The sequence below is a fragment of the Caretta caretta genome, chromosome 2 (assembly GCF_965140235.1).
Source record: "Caretta caretta isolate rCarCar2 chromosome 2, rCarCar1.hap1, whole genome shotgun sequence".
Lineage (NCBI taxonomy): Eukaryota > Metazoa > Chordata > Testudines > Cheloniidae > Caretta > Caretta caretta.
The window spans coordinates 32574667-32595679 of NC_134207.1; the positions used below are offsets into that span (position 1 = coordinate 32574667).

The 21013-nt window shown below is 41.7% G+C and overlaps 1 protein-coding gene across 1 annotated transcript in view; it reads left to right on the forward strand.

Annotated features, from left to right (window-relative positions):
• NUDCD1 (NudC domain containing 1) overlaps positions 1-21013 on the forward strand; it is a 149342-nt gene that overhangs the window by 46164 nt on the left and 82165 nt on the right. The window contains exons 3-4 of the mRNA XM_048841496.2: positions 7686-7871; positions 16053-16236. Coding sequence (XP_048697453.1) covers positions 7686-7871; positions 16053-16236 — 370 coding nt within the window. The remainder of the gene's footprint in view (positions 1-7685; positions 7872-16052; positions 16237-21013) is intronic.

A 21013-nucleotide genomic window follows, 5' to 3' on the forward strand; every position in this document is an offset into this window, starting at 1 on the left:
TGACATATGGTTGGGACTAACATTCTGAGTCATGGGTAAATTCACTTCATTATTTCTTTTGTGGTCCTTTTAGTGGCTCAACTCTGCTTGCTGTTGCCAGACTTCTCTCCTCCCTGCATGCAGGTCCCTTTCTCCCCCTTCACCTGACACTATCTTTCTACTTCTATGGAAAATCCTTCCCCAGGTGGTTAGCAAGCCAATGACTGTATGTGGAAGTTTTATTAAAATAGCTGACAAATTTATGACCTATAGGAGTGTAAGCTAAGCCACTAATAACTGTTATGTTTCAGGGTGTAAACTAATTCCTTGCAAGGGTAAGGAAGGAAATCGCTCTTAACACCCCACCATAAATAGTACAGTGCAGCCTGATGGTACATTGTGCATTATTTCATGCACTGGCAGAAGCAGGATATTAGGCTAGAGGGCCAGTGGTTGCATGTGGTATAGCACCTCGTACCACATGGTCAATTGTTGTAAAACGATGGCTGCACTGTGAGGCAACAAGAGCCAATTTTATAATTTCTCAAGATTTTTAGAAATTTACTCATTGCGATTTCCTATTATGCTAAGAGTCTTCTCAAATTCTGTATACTCATGGAGTATACAGTCCTCCCCTCCCCCACCCCCATTTGTCAATAAACTAGTTTTCACCAATTTTTAAAACCAGGCACAGTATAATGTGCAACCATAATAACTTGCTAATTTGTCATAAACAACATAGATGCTTCCTGTTATTATTATTTTAAATGTGCAAAATGCTGGAAAACTGTACTGGTTAGAGTCAGAGGCTGTGACAAACTTCTTCACATAAAACTGCCAAAGTACTTTGTTTTAGTCAGCTATCCCAGCCCTTGGTTCTGTTTCAAATCAAAGTTGCTGGTTGTGCCGAGCTGTGTGGTGATTTTGTCATGTAGTCATTTAGCAAGATCTAAGGTGTGAAGAAGCCCAGTCAATTGCTCGTGCATTTTCTAATCTTGCCATTGCATTTCCATGCATGTGGTATTACAGAATTAGACTTCCAAAGTTCTACTGTTTCATTATAATTAATATTCAGGTCAAGGTTGGGTAGAATTACCTTCTCATCTCTGAGCCATTGATCATTCCAAATCAATTCAGACTTCCTCCTGCTAACTCTGGAGCTGAGAAAATACAACAAGGGAAGGCCAGAGACACAGATGCTTGAAAATCTTTGGACAGGATGGCCTAGTCCCTTTACTGCCTGTTCAGACAGTCACTCACACAGCTAATGAAATACCAGCCTCACCATTGGCCTTTCTGGAGATGCCATCAATGTCCAGGTCCTTGTCTCTGCTGCACTTCTGAAAGACATCCCCAAGAAGGGAAGTTTCCCCATCTGATACCAATGGACTGTTCAAAGTCAGTACTGAGCAACCAGTGCATTACAGAAACATGCCCGTCAAAGAGGGAGATTTCACCAGATGATAATGACAGACCACTTGGTGTTGGTAACGAGCTTCTGCTGGGCACCAAAGACCAGGTCTGCCCACTGCCTGTATTAGCTATGTCTTCTACATTGACAGTTCAAGACCATCTTCAAGATGGTCCTAGCCTGCTGCCTCTGAATGCTTCATCCTTGTCACCATTCGAGGCTCTGGTACCGAACACACCTAATGATTTTAAGTCCTTTAAAAACTCCTGAAAAGGATGGCTATGTCCCTTGGTATACAAATGGAGCTTGTGGAGGAGAAAAACCTCACAAACTCAGACATTTTACCCCCTGCCTCAAGAGGGAAAGTTGTCCTCCCTATAAATAAGTCAATTATGTAACCTATTAAAGCCTTATGGGAAATTCCATCATCTATCATGCCTGTGGTGAAGTGTACAGAATACAAGTACTAGGTTCCATTACATGGGTTCAAACAGTTCTGTCAGAACCCCACCAGGCTCCTTGGATTGTTAGCAGTAAATGAAAGACTTTGCCAAGATAGAGCAAAAGCTACACCCGAAAGAAAAGATGCAAACAAATTAAATATTTTTGGTAGAAAGGTTTATTAAGCTGAAGGTTTATAGCTCTGCATAACTCACCATCAGGCCCTTTGACCCGTTATAACTAGGATGCTATGTCCAGGTTCATCAGTAAACTGCCTGAAGACTTCAGAGGCGAGTTCCTGGTGAAGCGTTGATGGGTTGTAAAGTATGCTCTGGAGACTTACCTGGATGTTGTTATAGACTCAACTACCAAAGTCAGTGATGGCAGTAACCATAAGCTGCTTGTTGTGGCACCAATTGGGGATTCCTGTGGAAGTACAAAAGATATTGAAGATCTCCCCTTCGAAGGCTGTGCTTTAGTGTCCTGAAGACTGATGAAACATTACATAGGTTAAAAGGTTCCAAGGCAGTGTTGAAATTGCTGTATAAACCATCCACCAAAAGAGCAAAGTTTTGACCTCAGTTTCAGCTGAGGCAGTGGTATTCTATGTCTAGACAAGTAGACCAGTGTAGGCAAAAACAGGCAATGAAGGAGGAGTAGTTTTTGAAAACCAATTTAATCACATATAGGATCCTTCTAATCTGAAGAGATCAGTCATGTAGCCAGGTAATATATGACTTGAGATCTTAACCAATAATCACACTGCTACCAATCTGAGGAGGCTGCAGGAAGAGACATCTGGGCGAAGTGAGTCTCTTCTATGGCCCATTGTGAGAGCTAAGGGTATGTCTACACTACAAAATTAGGTCGATCTTATAGCAGTCTGTTTTTAGAAATCAATTTTATACAGTCGATTGCATATGTCCACACTAAGTGCATTAAGTCAGTGGAGTGCGTCCACAGTACTGTGGCGAGCATTGCACTGTGGGTAGCTATCACACAGTTCCCACAGTCTCCGCTCCCCATTGGAATTCTGGGTTGAGCTCCCAGTGCCTGATGGGACAAAGACATTGTCGTGCGTGGTTTTGGGTACATATCATCAGTCGCCCCTCCCTCCATGAAAGCAACAGCAGATCATTGTTTTGCGCCTTTTTTTCCCATGCAGACACCCATACTACTGTCAGCAGACGGTGCAGTAGGACTGCTAACTGTCATCCTCCACCGCTTCTGCAGCAATTCTGCTCTGCTGCTCTTGTCTCAATAGCTAATTTCTCCATGTTGTCTGTCATGTGCTTGTGTTCTTCCTTGGGAAACATGCGCGGTGCTAACCGTTGTCCTCCACCGCTTCCGCTGCAACTCTGCTCTCCTGGTGCCATGAATCCACCTCCCAAGTCCTCTCGTCGTTCGGTATAAATATCTATTCTCGTGGCATCAGTTGTCATCCTGTGCTTCTGCTGCAACTCTGCTCTCCTACGGATGCCATACCACAGCAAGCATGGAGCCCGCTCAGTTCACTGCTGCTATTGTGAGCATTGCAAACACCTCATGCATTATCCTGCAGTATTTGGAGTGGGTAAATCTACTGTGGGGGCTGCTGTGATCCAAGTAGCCAACACAATCAGTGAGCTGCTGCTGTCAAGGGTAGTGACTCTGGGAAATGTGCAGGTCATAGTGGATGGCTGTGCTGCAATGGGGTTCCCTAACTGTGGTGGGGCGATAGACGGAACACATATCCCTATCTTGGGAACAGACCACCTTGGCAGCCAGTATGTAAACATCAAGGGGTACTTTTCAATGGTGCTGCAAGCACTGGTGGATCACAAGAGACGTTTCACCGACATCAACGTGGGATGGCCGGGAAAGGTGCATGATGCTCGCATCTTCGGGAACTCTGCTCTGTTTGAACAGCTGCAGGAAGGAACTTACTTCCCAAACCAGAAGATTGCCGTTGGGGATGTTGAAATGCCTATAGTTACCCTTGGTGACCCAGCCTACCCCTTAATGCCATGGCTTATGAAGCCATACACAGGCACCCTGGACAGTAGTCAGGAGTAGCTCAGTCTATAGTCGAACAAGTGCAGAATGGTGGTAGAATGTGCATTTGGGTGTTTAAAAGCTCGCTGGCACAGTTTACTGACTAGGTTAGACCCCAGCGAAACCAATATTCCCATTGTTATTGCTGCTTGCTGTGTGCTCCACAATATCTGTGCGAGTAAGGGGTAGATGTTTATGGCGGGGTGGGAGGTTGAGGCAAATCGCCTGGCCGCTGGTTACCCACAGCCAGACACCAGGGCGGTTAGAAAAGCACAGGAGGCAGTGCGCATCAGAGAAGCTTTGAAAACCAGTTTCATGGCTGGCCAGGCTATGGTGTGACACAGTTCTGTTTGTTTCTCCTTGATGAAAACCTGCCTCCTTGGTTGACTCTACTTCCCTGTAAGCCAACCGACCTCCCCCCCCCCCCCCCCGCCTTGATCACCGCTTTCAGAGGCAATAAAGTCATTATTGTTTCAAAATCATGCATTCTTTATTAATTCATCACACAAATGGGGGAAAAGTCGCAAGGTAGCCTGGGAGGGGTAGGTGAGGAGGGACGCACCGGGTGGGGTGGTGGATGAGGGGAGGAGGGAAGGTCAGGCTTGACAAAGCCCTGGCTGGGATGATTTAATTGGGGATCGGTCCTGCTTTGAACAGTGGGTTGGACTAAATGACCATCTGAGGTCCCTTCCAACCCTGATATTCTATAATGACAAGGCCACACTATAGTTCAAAACTTATTGAATGCCAGCCTTCTGTTGCTTGTGCAATCTTCTGGGGTGGAGCGGCTGGGTGCCCATAGCCGCTCCCTGTCCCAGTACCCCCCCCCCCCGCGTTCTTGGGCATCTGGGTGAGGAGGATATGGAACTTGGGGAGGAGGGCAGGCAGTTATACAGGAGCTGCAGTGGCGGTCTGTGCTTCTGCTGCCTTTCCTGCAGCTCCACCAGATGCCTGAGCATGTCAGTTTGCTCCCCCATTAGACTCAGCATTGCATCTTCCCTCCTCTCATCGCACTCCTCCCTCCTCTCATGGCATTCATTTAACACTTTCCTGGTCTCTGCCATTGTTTGCCTCCATGCATTCTGCTGAGCTCTTTCAGTGCGGGAGGACTGCATGAGCTCTGAGAACATTTCATTGCGAGTGCATTTTTTTTCACCTTCTGATCTGCGCTAGACTCTAGGACGGAGATGATAGGGGGAGTGTAGAAACATTTTCAGCTGCAGGAGGAAAAAAAGAGAGAGTAGTGTGATACATTTTACAAAAAGATGATACAAAAAGATACATTTTAGAGAACAAAGGGAAGACTATTTCAAACTGAATCAAGCGATTCACATTACATAGCACGTGTGCTTTTGGGACAAGGTCTCATTTTACATCTTACATTGGGTGCCTCCCAGTTTGGTTGCTCGGCTGGGCAACAGAATTCTGCTTACAGGCAGCCATGGTAAGGCAAAGGGTTTCAGCTTCTTCAACCTTCATAACATGTGGGAACTGTTTCAAACAGCAGCACCCTCCTTTCCCATACTAATCAAAGCCTGTTGGGTTGGCCATTTAAAAGGAGGGGCTGCGGTTTTAGAGTGAATGTGCAGCACAACCCCCGCCCACCCCCCCACGTGGCTGGTATCAGGGAAGATCCCTGTCAGACAAACACAAACAGCTCAGCATGAACGGGCCTCCCCCCTTAGCGTGGCTAACAGCGGGGATGATTTCTTTTCAGCCAAAGGCAAACAGCCTAGCAGGAATGGGCACCTCTAAATGTCACCTTAAACAGATTTCCCGTATTTGAACCAGGTGACCATGAATGATATCTCTCTCCTGAGGTGAACACAAAGAGATAAATAATGGATGTTGCTTGAATGCCACCAAAGCCCAGGCCCATTCGCTGCAATGCTTTGTTCTACAATGATTTTAGACTACTTGCTACTGGTTTGGCGTGGTAAAAGTGTCGTACCATGGAGGACGGAATAAGGCTGACCTCCCCAGAAACCTTCTGCAAAGGCTTATAAAGTACCTGCAGGAGAGCTTCATGGAGATGTCCCTGGAGGATTTCCGCTCCACCCCCAGACACGTTAACAGACTTTTCCAGTAGTTATATTGGCCGCAAATGAATCCCGAGTCTTGAGGGCAAATTAATCATTAAACACGCTTGCTTTTAAACCCTATATTATATTTACAAAGGTACACTCACCAGAGGTGCCTTCTCTGGCTTCATGGTCTGGGAGCCTGCCTTGGGAGGGTTGGGAGGGTATTGGCTCCAGGGTGATGAACAGTTCCTGGCTGCCGGGGAGAAGGGATTCTCCACTTGCCTGCTGTGCGCTCTTCTCATCTTCCTCATCCACAAAATCCTCATCCCTGTTGCATGAGACTCTCCCCTTGCAGGTGTCCACTGACAGTGGTGGGGTAGTGGTAGGAGCGCTCCCTAGAATTCCATGCAGCTTATCATAGAAGCGGCATGTATGTGGCTCTGACCCCGAGCGACCGTTTGCATCCTTTGTTTTTTGGTAGGCTTGCCTCAGCTCCTTAACTTTCATGCGGCACTGATATATGTCCCTGTTGTAGCCTCTGTCCATCATGCCCTTGGAGATTTTGGCAAATATATTGGCATTTCATCTTTTGGAAGGGAGTTCTGCCTGCACGGATTCTTTTCCCCATACAGCGATCAGATCCAGTGTGTCCCATTCGGTCCATGCTGGAGCTCTTTTGCGATTCTGGTACTCCATGGCCACCTGTGCTGATGAGCTCTGCATGGTCATCTGTGCTGATCAGCTCGTCATGCGGGCCAAACAGGAAATGAAATTCAAAAGTTCCCGGGGCTTTTCCTGTCTACCTGGCCAGTGCATCTTATTTGAGAGTGCCGTCCAGAATGTTCACAATGGAGCACTCTGGAATAGCTCCCGGAGGCCAATACCATCGAATTGCATCCGCACTACCCCAAATTTGACCCAGCGAGGTCAATTTTAGCGCTACTCCCCTCTCCAGAGAGGAGTACAGAAATTGATTTTAAGAGCCCTTTAAGTCGATAAAACAGTCTTGGTCACGTGGACAGGTGCATGCTTAAATCGACCTAACGCTGCTAAATTCAACCTAAACTCGTAGTGTAGACTAAAGACCTAGTGTCTGGATGAAGTAGAGTACCCACAATTCACTGTTGCTTTGAGCAGGCAGGCTTGATAGTACTGTATAATATTTGGAACAGCTGTGTCCACTCTGTTTGTTAGGTCTGCACATAAAGGAGATTTTTGGGACTCATTTGAAGTCTGATCCCTTCTTGATCATTAAGTATCAGCACAGAGGACTAGACTTGATAACTTCTATATTTCTGTGATTCTATCCCCTAGCACTTCTTATGAGAATAGAGATGTTAACTTTCACACTTCTGGTTAAATTCCAACTTGGGCTTTTATATTCTAACTAAAATGTTTCTGCAGCTTTAGGTAAATGTGGTCAGTTCAGTCCTAAACAGTCTAATGTTACTGAGAACTGAAACATGGAAATGGCTTCATCTTAGATGAAGTGTTCCTGTGTTTGTACTATATGTCTATTTCAGTTTGTAAAGTGCTTTAAGATGAAAGATAATGTTTAATATAAAATATTTAGCATTTTCGTGGTGACAGATGTAAGAGCTAGCTATAAAATAGAATTAGCTTGTTCTGTACCATGCAGTTAAATTTGAAATGTGGATATATTTTGATTTATCAGTGATTTTTAGTAGAGAAGCTGGTCAACAGGTGTAATAAAATTGAGTGTAATAAAACAGCTATTCATGAAGTGCTTTATTCATATCTAATTCTGCCAACATCTCATTGCTTTTTGCTTATAGGACACTGCCCTTCGAAAGCCAAGAGAAGTATTCAGGCTACCTACAGACTTGACAGCTTGTGATAATCGCCTTTGTGCATCAATACACTTTTCGTCTTCTACCTGGGTTACCATTTCAGATGGAACAGGAAGATTGTATCTTATTAAAACGGGCAAACGTGGAGATGCTGCATCTGAAAAGTGGGAGGTAAATTTTGCTAAAATATTAGTTTTATGAGTGTCGTTCTCATAGTATTCCTGTTTTAGGATTCAATCTTGCAAAGGGCTGCACACTTTTCAGAGTAGTTCATACATTTATAAGCTCAGAAGGGACCACTGTCATCTAGTCTGACTACCTGCATAATACAGCCCACAGAAGTTGCCTGAGTTAGTTCCTGTTTGAACTAGAGCATGTATTTTAGAAAAACATCCAATTTTGTTTTAAAAATTGCCAGTTTTGGAGAATCCACCACAACCCGCAGTAAGTTATTTCAGTAGTAAATTACTCACTGTTAAAAATTTGTGCATTACTTCCATTCTGAATTTGTCTAGCTTCAATATCTAGCCATTGGATCGTGTTACACTTTTTATCTGTGCAATTAAAAAGTCCATTATCAATTTTTTTTTGTTCCCCATGTAGGTACTTATAAATTATGAACTATGATAAAGTTATATCTTAACCTTCTTTCAAGGGCAGCATGTGGACACCCATTTGGGGAGGTTAGACCCTGAGCAGATCTGTAGTTGGTTGGCATCCTGTGTCCAGTTGATAAAGTCCTTGCATTCCCTGATGCTACACAGACGATCCAGCTCCTCCTGCAGCTTTCTTACCTGTTTCCTGAAGACTCCACCAAAAGATGTGTGTCACACTGGCAGGGCCCCCCTCCCCCCCCCCCCCGCCTGGCTTTCGTTGGCAAGGACATGCAGGCTGAATTCCCAGTAAGTCAAGACCAAGGCCTGGGAGGAAGCCTCTAGGGTCAGGATGCCTGTGTGGCGGGGGGCCCCACGGGCAGGGAGAGAAGAGCTAGCAGTGTTTTGTCAGCATGCTGTTTTTATCCCATAGCAGGTTCTTCCTTTTAGAGCACCAGCTGGAGTACCAGTATCAAGAACTGTTGCAGAGGGTGATGGTAAAACTTCAGATTCTATTAGAAGAAGTTCAAGATACTCTTGGATGTCCTGCAGCGCACTGAACAATTTTGGGTACCTCTTCCAGTGAATGAGGCCATTATGGTACTAGCTAAAATGGTATGGGATACATTGGCAACATGTACCCCTACCTCTAAAAGGGCTGAGAAGTGCAACTTTGTGCCTGCAAAAGGGGCAGAATTCTTGTTCACCCACCCTGCTCTCCCCAACTCACGAGTAGTACAAGCAGCCACAGAGGGATCCAGGCAGCAACGTCCTAAGACCACCCACACAGACAAGGGAGCTAAATACCTTGATCTTCTGGGGAAGAAGATATTCACATTCACCAGCTTCCAGTTCAGAGTCTTTAACTACCAGGCTATGTAAGCAAAATACAATTTTATGAACTATTTGAAGTTCAATAATGGGTCCTGTCCTGCTGGGGGAATTTAATTCCCAGCCCTTGTTGAGGAAGGTAGACTTGCAGATAAACTTCACTGCATGCTGATCTATAGTGACCGCAGCAGTAATGCATCAAGAGTCACTGCTTCCCTCTTCAGTTTCCCAGGAAGGTCCAGAACACTACTGAGGATTTGCACTTCGGTGAAACCAATCTCTTTAACAAGAAAACAAGCTAACTTTTGCACTTAAGTTTCCAGGACATTCCTCCACACCTTGGGCATTTATACTCCAGCCCCAAAGAGGAAGCACCATGAACAGATATATAAGCCACAGCTTCTTCCATAGCCTTTCTACCACCAACAATCATTTGAACTGCCCCATAAGCACCAAACAGTGCAGAGACCAAGGTATGCAGCTGTGATGTTCCCCTCTGGTGTTATCTGGACCGGTGATCTGCTAGGTCACTCCAATCCTTGACTCTGGGAGCCAGCCTTACCCTGCTCTCCTGTGAGGTCCCTCAATCCTGAGCTGTTAACGCACAGCCTCTGGCATGTAAGCTGCTCCTTGGATTGTGCAACTGAATGACACTAGCCAATATCTCTGGTCCCAGACACAACCCTAGCAATGTCCAGTTATGCCTGCAGGACGCTGCAAGCTTATATGAGTTTGTCAGTTCAACAAATTGATATGTACCAGGCTTGTTATCCCAAGGGGTGTGTCTGACACACTTCAAACCAAACGCACTGTTTCAGGTAGAATAAACAAACAGATTTATTAACGAAAAAGATAGATTGTAAGTGATTACAAGTCAAAACATAACAAGTCAAATTTAGTCACAATGAAATAAATGCAAAACGCATTCTGAGCTGATCTTAACACTTTCGGTACTCGTACAAACTTAGATGCTTCTCACTACAGGCTGACTGGTTGCTCTTCAGCCAGGCTCTCCCATTTGATCAGCACTTCAGTCGCTTGGTGGTGATGTCTGTAGATGGAGGTGGAAGAGAGGAAGAGCACGGCAAACGTCTCTCACTTTTATCATGTTCTTTCTTCCCTCTTGACTTTGTCCCCTCACCCTTTCAGAGTCAGGTGAGCATTACCTCATCACAGTCCCAAACTGACCAAAGGAATGTGGGGGTGACTCACTCAAGAGTCACACAGATCCTTTATTGTTGCTAGGCCAGTGTCCTTTGCTCCTGTGATGCTGGGCTGGGTTTGTCCCATCCCTGCCCTAATGAGGTGTGAACTGCCACTCTGCTCTTAGAGAGTTTTTGCCTGGGCTTGCTTTAAGCCATGAGGACACATTTTCAGCCTCATAACTATATATATGAAATTACAACCTATAACATTACTATAACGTTACCATAACAACAATGCTCAGTACATCATGGGCCTTCCGAAGACACCCGACATGACAAACTTTGCATTAGATATCACACAATCATATTATAAGGATGAACATGGGTGTGTAGGGTGTTCCCATGAGATAGAGAACATCTTAGAAGCTCCATCCTTTGAAGATAGCTATCCTTCTTGCAACCTCATCTACTGGCTAAAAGTTACTTGTGACAGGACGCTTGGGAGTTGCACACCATTGCAAGGATATAATCCCCACCAGTTTCCAAAGTCAGCTTTGGTGGCCAACAAGTGTACTTTGCCTACAACTGGGGAGCTACAACAATGGACAAGTGTGTACTAGATATCTTCCACTTTGGCTATGCTGTCAAGTTTTTGTCCACATCCTCCAAAACCCCATTTCTGAGCTCTCTTCAGAGACCACTCACAAGGAGATCCTCTAACCAGAAGTGGAATCTCTTCTCAAGTGAGGAACTGTGGAGTTAGTGCCACCTCAACAACAAGAGAAAGAGTTCTATTCCAACTATTTCGTAGTTCCCAAGAAAAAGGGAGGCTGGAGGCCCATTCTTTACCTATACCAGCTAAATATTTTTATTTGCAGATTAAAATTTTGCATGGTTACATTTGACATCAATAATTTCCTCCTTGGAAAAAGAGAGTCTTCAGCTCTCAACACAAAAGAGGCTTACTTTTGTGCAGACATTCACCCATCCCACAGAAGGTTTCTCAGGTTTCTGGTAGAATAGGAACTTTACCAGTTTAGGATACTCCCATTTGGTCTGGCAGTTGCATCCACGGTCTTTACAAAGGTCTTCACAGTGGTGGCTGTACAGATTAGTTGAATGGGCTATGCCACCTTCCCATACTTGGACAACTTGTTTTTAACAGGCGGATCCTGTCTGGAGGTTTAGTCAGCAACCTTATCTTTCTCTGCCTCCTAGCATTCTTGGGTATCTGCATAAACATGGAAAAGTCTACTCTGAATGCTCCGCAAATCATAGACTTTATAGGGGCATTGGAGTCCTTTTCCTACCTCCCACACCCAATGCGGTGGTGATCACAGATGCATCGCTCGTAGGCTGGGGAACCCATATGGGCGTTCACACAGCACAACGCATATGGAAACCTTGAGAAGCCAGGATGCATATCAATCTCCTGGAATGAATGGTGGTCAGCCTGCAGTATACTCTTGCCACTCGTAAAATCCCGACATGTCCAGATAATTTCAGACATTACAGCAGTCTTCAATATAACCATATGGGGACAAAATCCCTTCTGCTGTGCATAGAGGCGGTCAGCTGGAACTAGAGTATTTGGAACTACGTCACGGTCTCTGCACATTCCTTTCCAGGTGCTTAGCATGCGCTTGTAGACAGTCTCAGCAAGTATTTCACCTCTGATCAATTACTCCTGAGAGTATTTTGTGCCACTGTGCAGGCACAGAATTCATATCTTCCTCATATTTCTTTGCTTCCCCACAGAAAAATGACTTCTGAGGGAAAAGAAAGGGAAGCCGCAATAGTGGTCACTCGCTCCTCCCCGGCAGCCCTGAGCTTTGTAATGGGAGCCAGATGGTAGAACAACTTTTGTGCACCTCTGGAGTAAGGACACATAATCTGAGAAGCAGCTTGGAATTTGGAAAGGAGGAGTCAGAACAACCTCTGTGAAAGTTTGCAAGTTAAATTACCTTGCATGGATAGTTAATGACACAAGATCACTCCCTTCTGAACTACTTCTCAGACTTCTTGCCACTACTTTGCTAAAACACAACCATACTTGATTAGATACTGGAAATATGCAACTGGGCTGCACTATTGCCATTCGTTTATTTAAAAAAATATTATATAGTTTATTACAACAACTGAGAATTAATCATGTAAAAGGGGCACTAAAATGTGGACAAAAATGGAAATGCTTCAGTCAGAAGTAAAAAATGTGATTTGAATCAATATCAGACCTGTCTAACATTGAAAGATCTGAGGATGAATTGGAACTTCTTAAAGCTTGTGAAATATCCAAAAAGGAAGATATCTGGATGAAGAAAAGGATTGGGCCAGTTGATTCATTTGTGGATGAGCCGTGTCTCAAGTAAGAAAGAAAACATATTAGGCTGTTGAACATTTCTTGGCAACATAGATTTTTCCATTGCAACAAAATCTTATGAGTGTGGCTTATGCTGAACGCCGTTGATGCTAACAATGTGCAAACCCAGCAGAACCAGATAGTGAGGATTGAGTGAATTGAGAAATTGCTGTAACCTTCTCTTGTGATTACCTCAAAAAAGTGTGTGAGGATCCATTTTCCCTAAGCCTTTTTAGAGCTCTGTACCAGGGCTAGAGAGCACAGTTCCAGTGAAAAGCCACCACTTGAATGTGAGCTCTGATGCACAGATTGGTTATAAAGCCAGAAAGAATCAGAAATCTACCCACTCAGTGACGATAGGCAGCAGGTTTAAAACAAATAAAAGGAAGTATTTCTTCACACAACGCACAGTCAACCTGTGGAACTCTTTGCCAGAGGATGTTGTGAAGGCCAAGACTATAACAGGGTTCAAAAAAGAACTAGATTAAATTCATGGAGGATCGGTCCATCAATGGCTATTAGCCAGGATGGGCAGGGATGGTATCCCTAATCTCTGTTGAAGCTGAATTGACTCCGGGGGATGGATCACTTGATGATTACCTGTTCTGTTCATTCCTCTGACGCATCTGGCATTGGCCACTATTGGAAGACAGGATACTGGGCTAGATGGACCTTTAGTCTGACCCAGTATGTCTGTTCTTATGGTTCCCCATTTACAATTACATTGTGAGACATATCAGGCAATTTTTAATTTTTTAATGTGTGCCATGTTGGATTTGTATTGCTCTGGACATTTCTTAATCAAAATGTCATTGTGCAGTACCAAGGCAAATGATTTACAGAAGCATATTATAATGACGTTATTCCCTTTTCAGAGTAGCAGCTGTGTTAGTCTGTATTCGCAAAAAGAAAAGGAGTACTTGTGACACCTTAGAGACTAAATAAATTGGTTAGTCTCTAAGGTGCCACAAGTACTCCTTTTCTTTTTGTTGTTCCCTTTATCAACCAAATTTGTAATCGCATTTTAAAATATCAAGTTAGTTTGGCAAGATCTATTTTCTATAAAATGTGTTAATTAGCATTAATTATATTAACTTTATTTAATTGTTTGTTAAGAATCCTTTCTCAGCTGTTCCATTATTTTGCCTAGGATCAGTGTCAGGCTGAAAGGCCTATAACTGCCTGGGTCATCGTGTCAACTCCTTTTAAATGTTGGCACAAAATTATTTTTCTTTCACTCTTCTGGAACTTTCCGAGCATTTTGAGAGTTATTGAAAATCAATATTAATGATACAGAGAGCGTCTTGGCCTGCTCTTTTAAAACTTTTGGATGCAAGTTATCAGGACCTGCTGATTTTAAAACGTCTTGTGTTAGTAGCTGTTGTTCAGTATTCTCCGTAGTTACTGTTGAAATGGGAAGTATTTCATCATGATATGAATATATCTTCTGTTTTTACAGAATAGAAGTATTACAGAACAGAAATATTTATTGAACAAGTCTTCCTTTTCTGTATTGACAGCTGTATCGTTTCCATCTAGTAACATATCAGTGCCATTGTTAGAATCACTTTTGTTCCTAATATACTTGAAAAAACTCCTTTATTGTCCTTAACTTTGCTGGCCATCCATTTCTGCTTGTTCTTTTGCTACAATTTCTACAATTACTAACTTGATTTGTAGTCATTGCTATCAACTTTTGCTTTTTTTCCATTTGCCTTTTCATTTATTATACACTGTGTTTTTAATTTTTATAACAGCTTTCACTCCCCCTCTAAGCCATATTTTTTTAATTTTTTTTTTCTCTTAAACCAGTGTGGCCTTCTTTATCAATTGTGACTTTTGGGGCATCTATTAAAATGTTCATAAACAGTTGCCCATTATCATTCACATTTTTCCATTCAAATTCTTTATTTCGGCTGCCTTGGCTTATCATTGTTTTCAGCTTTGCGAAACTGGTCCTTTTAAAGCACCAGCTATTACTGGTTTGGACTTGATTCTGTTTGCACATGTGACAATTTGGGGGAAGTCTGTAAAACGTACGAATTCTGGTTGATATTGTGAAGTTGTTGCTCTGAAAAATTGCAGTGTCATAAATTACCCTGTGTGTGTGTGTGTGTATGTGTGACCATTGCGGATAGATTAGGGACAATTGTTGCTTGTTAAAATTCAATGACTGCTTATTCAATGTGAAGCATCATGGAACAATGGGTTTTCTCCATCTTGTGGGTAGGTGCTTAAGGAGGTAGTCATCCTGTTTTCTATTGTGATTTGGTGGTCTGTCGCAGACACATAATAGTACCCTGTCTTTATTTGTTACGACATTGATCGGTCAGCATGCAAGATCATTTTCTTCTGAGTTGTCAGTGACTTTGAAATCGGTAATCTCATTTTTGACAGTTTGCCATTCTCCGTCCGCTTCTGTGCGCTCCATTCTTCCTAAACAGGTTATAACCATTGATTTTAACATTACTGTCATGCCAATCTTCTCACCAGACTTCAGCAGTACCAACTAAGTTTAATTTTTGTTCAGAAATGAGCAATTTCTAATTCCTCTTGTTTTATTACACAGGCTCCTGGTATAGATGTATAGGCAATTAAAAAATTCCTATCTTCTTGTCGTTTTTTGTCTTGATCAATTTTCTCAACATTTTGATACTGTGCTTGTTTTACCTGAGACAGAATAAAAAGATATATGGTCTCCAGAACCAAAGTTTCTATTACTGTAGCTCCCATCTCTGGATCAGTTTAAATGACTGAAACTCTTGGACTTTTCTTCTGCAACAATCCCACATTCTAATACATTCATCTGGTAACCACTGTATCATTCAAGATTTAAGATCAGGCAGTTCTGATCTGCTTTCATCAAAATGTGGGAGCAGAATCGGCTGCTCCAAACTCCACTCACCGATTTTAATAAGGAACTCACCCATCTCAGCAATTTCAAAATCATTAATTTCCTCCTCTTCCTCCGTTTAATAATAGGCATTTATCATACACAGTTTTCTACAGCTGTCTAGTAAAGGAACCCTTCAAAGTTTAATGATAAACAACTCGTTAACCAAAGAAGGTTGTTTTAAAAAATCTGATTTTGTTTTCCACAATTGATTTATTGTCAAAATCATCATGTATCCACTATCTTACTGTGTTTGCATAGTACGGAGCATAATAGGCCTTTTAGCTGCTACTTTATTATTAATTTGTATATTAAAGAGAATGTCAAAACTATGTGGGAAAAGCAGGCAGGACAAACAACCCAGAGGTGGAAGCCACTGAGTGATCTGTGTTGGCAGTGAAATCCTTGGGGTAGCTTCAGTAAACTTTCTCATTCCTTTTCTAGTGGATAGCAAAGTAGCTACTATGGACTCTTCCCTTTCCCCTCCAACCTCTCTTTCTTTCTTTTTTTTTTCTTCTTTCTGATTTACAGATTATGTTTAATGAAGAATTTGGGAGTCCCTTTGTTATAGCCCACAGTGTTTCCTTTGTAAAGTCAGATGTGCATTCAGTAGCTGGGCTTCTGCTTCGAGTAGAAAAAGATGAACTGGATGCAAAAGGAAGTGGCTTCCATGTGTCCTTGGAGTGGGTTACAATCACAGAAGTAGACAAAGAGGGTGAGTATTTTGTTTATATTCTTGGCAGATATTTTGAAAAGCTGCAACCTCACTATTTAAAAAAATTATTGTATATGATTTGTCATTTCACAATGCGAGTTATTTTAATTACGTTTTTCAAAACTTTAACTCAGTTTTCTATCTTGATTATTTTTTTTTTTCCAATTTGAGTTGGGGGTGGGGAATGTAAACCTTTAATTTGCTAAATATTTCTGAGGCCAATTAACGGATAAACAATACAGACACTTATTTGATGTGGGTGACTAGAAGAAAAGGTCAGTGCAGTAGCACTTCACATATGGAGATGTAAATGCAAATTCCCAGAGTGGTCCCAAATAAAAATGTTAGGTCCTCTCACCGTAGTCTTAGCAAACCTTTGTTCCAATCTCCAAACCACTGGACAATTAGGTACTGTTTTCAGCCTCTGGTCTTGGAACTTGAATGGTAAGGGGATTTACAAATTAGGATTAGAAGATGAATATAAGGAGACATAGTATAGGTATACAAATCAGTAGTATATAGAGAGAACATTGAATGCTCTTTAACCTTTTCTATAGTAAAAAGAGCAAGGAGACATTGAATTAAGTTGAAAGGCAACATATTTAAATCTGGCAGTGATTTTTGTATACAGTGATTAAACTGTGGAACTCATTGCACTTAGATATCATTGATGCCAAGAGTTTAGTAAAATCCAGCAAAGTATATATGTATAGATATATATGGCGAGATAGCTAGATGAATGAGTTAATAATATAAACATCCATAGTTGCATTAAATAGGCTAACTTTTTTATAAGGAATCTAAGACCACATGTCTGGGAATATAAGCCAACGAGTAACTGATTGCAGGGGTGGGGAAGCTCATTTTTGAAGTTTTAGGAATTAAATTATTCCTGGCTTGTAAGGATCATAGAAAATCAGGATAAGTAAAGTACAGAGCAGCTAATTTACTTTTTTCTGTCATCTTGGTTCGCTCTCTCCCCGCCCCTGCCTGTTCCCCTCTTTCTCTGTCTTAACATGTTTTTTGTTTTTTTTTTCTCCAGCCTTTTCTCCCAGATCAAATTTCTAAGGGTCTGTTGCAGCCTAAATAGCATATCTGTGCCTTCTGGACCATAAGCATTCTTTTAGACTCTTGGATGCAGAAGATACTGAGTTAACAAGACTGGACTAGTTTCAGAGTGGTAGCCTTGTTAGTCTGTATCAGCAGAAAGAAAAGGAGTACTTTTGGCACCTTAGAGACTAACAAATTTATTTGAGCATAAGCTTTCGTGCACTTCATCAGATGCTTATAGTGGAAAATATAGTAGGAAGATAGATAGATACACACAGAGAACATGAAAAAATGGGCCATACCAGCTCTGACGAGACCAATCGATTAAGGTGGGCTGTTATCAGCAGGAGAAAAAAAACTTTTATAGTGATAATTAGGATAGACACAAATCAGACATCAAGAATTAGAACATTCAAAAACCAGTTGGAGAATACTTCAGTCTCCCTGGACACTTAATTACAGACCTAAAAGTTGTAATTATTCAACAAAAAAAGTCAAAAACAGACTCCAACGAGAAACAGCAGAACTGGAATTAATCTGAAAACTGGACACCATTAAATTAGGCTTGAATAAAGACTGGGAATGGATGAGTGATTACACTAACTAAAAACTATTTCCCCATGCTAATTTCCCCCCTAATGTTACTCACACCTTCTTGTCAACTGTTTGAAATGGGCCATCCTGATTATCACTACAAACATTTTTTTCTCCTTCTAATAATAGCCCACGTGAATCGATTGGTCTCATTAGAGCTGGTGTGGCAACCCCCATTTTTTCATGTTGTCTGTGTGTATCTATCTATCTACTGTATTTTCCACTGCATGCATCTGATGAAGTGGGCTTTAGCCCGCAAAAGCTTATGCTCAAATAAATGTGTTAGTCTCTAAGGTGCCACAAGTACTCCTCATTCTTAAGACTGGACTATTTGATTCTGCTCAGCTCTGTTACCATATATAGTATCCTAGCTCTCAGGGAATTAGACTCCATTGAACATGCTTATGAGGTCTCTAAATGTTTTAATATTAGAGGAGGCTCTTTTCTAGGTGACTTGTCAGTTAAGAGTGAAATAAATGGCCTGAAGATGTAGTAATAAAAAAAGGTTTGGGTATTGCTGAGGAGGATTCTCCATCTCCTCCTTCCTTAGCACTATGCTGAAGCACTCTAAAGATCAGGATGAAGGTCCCATGCTGCAATTCAGTGGTTGCAGGAGAGGAGCTCTGTACCCAAAGGTCCCACATTCTTTTTCAATTTATAAAGAAGCATCTAATATTAGCCCCCCCTCCAGTAAGGCTCAGCTGGGCACTGTGGGAGAACTATTCCAGCCTAGATCTACGTTAATTCCTCTTTGCATCATAGCAGTGGGAGGTGGGGATTTTAAAGGGAGTTGAGAATCTGCAGTTTGGAGCATGAGATTAAGGAAATGACTTTTATGACCTCCCCTCCTCCTGAATGAGTATAACCTTCATCTGGGGTGTTGACACTTTTTGTGTTGCTTTTTATGCTGAATTTTTTTTGGCTAGATAGGCCTACCTCAGAGCTAGTATTTAGGACTTGTAAAGAAAGCCTGCTAGTATTTTCAGCTGAATTTAGCTCTAATGTTGTATTGTTTATCTGTTTCAGTTGATTATACTTTTGTTTAGTCTTCCTTGTACTATCTTTATTTCTAGTTTAACTTCAATTTTTGTTTCGAATTTTTACAAAAATTCTTGGAGATCCCCTAATCAGTTGATACAGAAGAGTAAAGATTTATTCATTCCGTATGTTCTAGTTAAATGACCTTTAAATTTCTTTGTATTGACTACTGTTTTTCTTGTTACTTTTTGTGAGTAAAGATCTTCTTTGCTCCTTATCTTTCCTGCTTATTCTAAAGTACAGCTTTAAGGAATAAAGAGAGTAATGCATACTTGTATATATCCCCTGTATTCCAATCTATGTGAGCATAACTGAGCATAACTGTGTGCTCATCCTGGTTTAAGTTTAGTGAGAGTATAAGAAATCATCTACTCGTAAAGAGGAATTTTTTCACTATGCTGAAAACTCCACCAGTGTTAGCAGGGAAGTGCAGTGTTACCGTACCATGCTAGCTACCAGCATTGACATTTAAGATGGCATGTCTGCTTTAAGGCAATCTGTGTGTGCAGAAGGAGCCAATTCTATTGTACTGAGCTTTAGAAGGTTTTATACTATATTCCTTACTAAAGGTTGAGGATCTTCAGCTTTCTCCATAGTCATTTTAAAGAACTAATGTGAACATTAAATGTTTAAAAGGTCTCAACAATGTTTAAAGAATATTCCCAGTCAATGGGAGCTGCAGAACCAGCACTTGGGGCGAGAGCAGCTGGCAGAGTCCCCTGGCTGCCCTTAGGCATAGGATTCCGGGAGCCACGTGAAGTCACAGCATGCACAGAGCAGGGCAAGTCCCCGACCCCACTTCCCAGCTGGAGCGTCAGAGCAGGACAAGCTCCCAACCCCGCTCCCCAACGGGAGATCAAGGGCCAGATTAAAATGTCTGACGGGCTGGATGCAGCCCACAGGCTGTAGTTTGCCCATCTCTGGTCACGTGGGAACACTGATATTCATACCAGTATTCTATGCTGCCTTCATATGTGGATTTTCTTTTTCCGTTAATAAATTTGCTTTTGTAAAAAGAGCAAAATATTAGAGCTGAAGTCAGCTATGGAAATCCAAAATTATTATCTTACTCTAACTTTATGTACACCACTAGAAATATATGGAAAAATATTTTTGTTTAGATAACACTTCAGAGAATAGGAATAATTCATTTTACCTGGAAATAACATGGCTGTTCTAATAAAATCATTTGTGCCTCTCTTCTTATCCTCAGTTAAAGTGTACAGAGTAGATAACCTTGAAGAAAAGGTTTTGCAAGAGGGCTGTAGATTAAAGGCAGGTGAAAATACCAATTTTTTGCTGAAAATGTTGGAGTTTCTTTAATTTTCTTCAGACTTCACCATAATGTTTTCATACTTTTTTGTGAGTAACTTGGGAAAAAATCAATTTCCAAAAACTAAACCTTTTTGGTTTGGTTTTGTCGGAAAACCAGAACATTGTCAAATACAATTTTTCTGTATTAAAATACACACACACACACACACACACACACACACACATTTTTACAAAAAGCCATTTTTCAAAATTTTGACCAGCTCTACTGTAGATGATACATGGACTATATACCTCAGAATAAGTTTTTTGCTTCTCTTTCAAAGAGCCATTTATATTGTTTACTTTAATCTAGCAGGTAACACAAGGTATTCTTGTTAATTTTCTGTGTAACAAGGTTTTTATCAATGAAAAGACTCAAACCAGCAAGAAGTAGTGATCAGTCCTTTCGACTGTGAAGTTAGGCAACGTAAACTTCTTCAATAACTTGGTACTGGTATAATGCCTTTTGTCTTCAAAGTGTTCTACACACATTAATTTTAAGAACCTAATACAAGATATTTTAATGTTAGTCATAACATTATTTAAATGAAAATTGTTCAATGTTACTAGCTGGTTGTATAATTGAAAGTGTACATTGAATAATTGAATATTTACACACTTATGGCTGTAGCCTTTACTCAGTTCATTCCATCAATAGGCATTCTGCATGGGTTGGGCTCTTACTGTTTGTACTGTACACCCCTATGAATCCAATACCTGTCAAAAAGCTCAGTACCATTGTGTGCGTCTGAGCTGTGGGAATCCATGCCCCAGTTGTTCC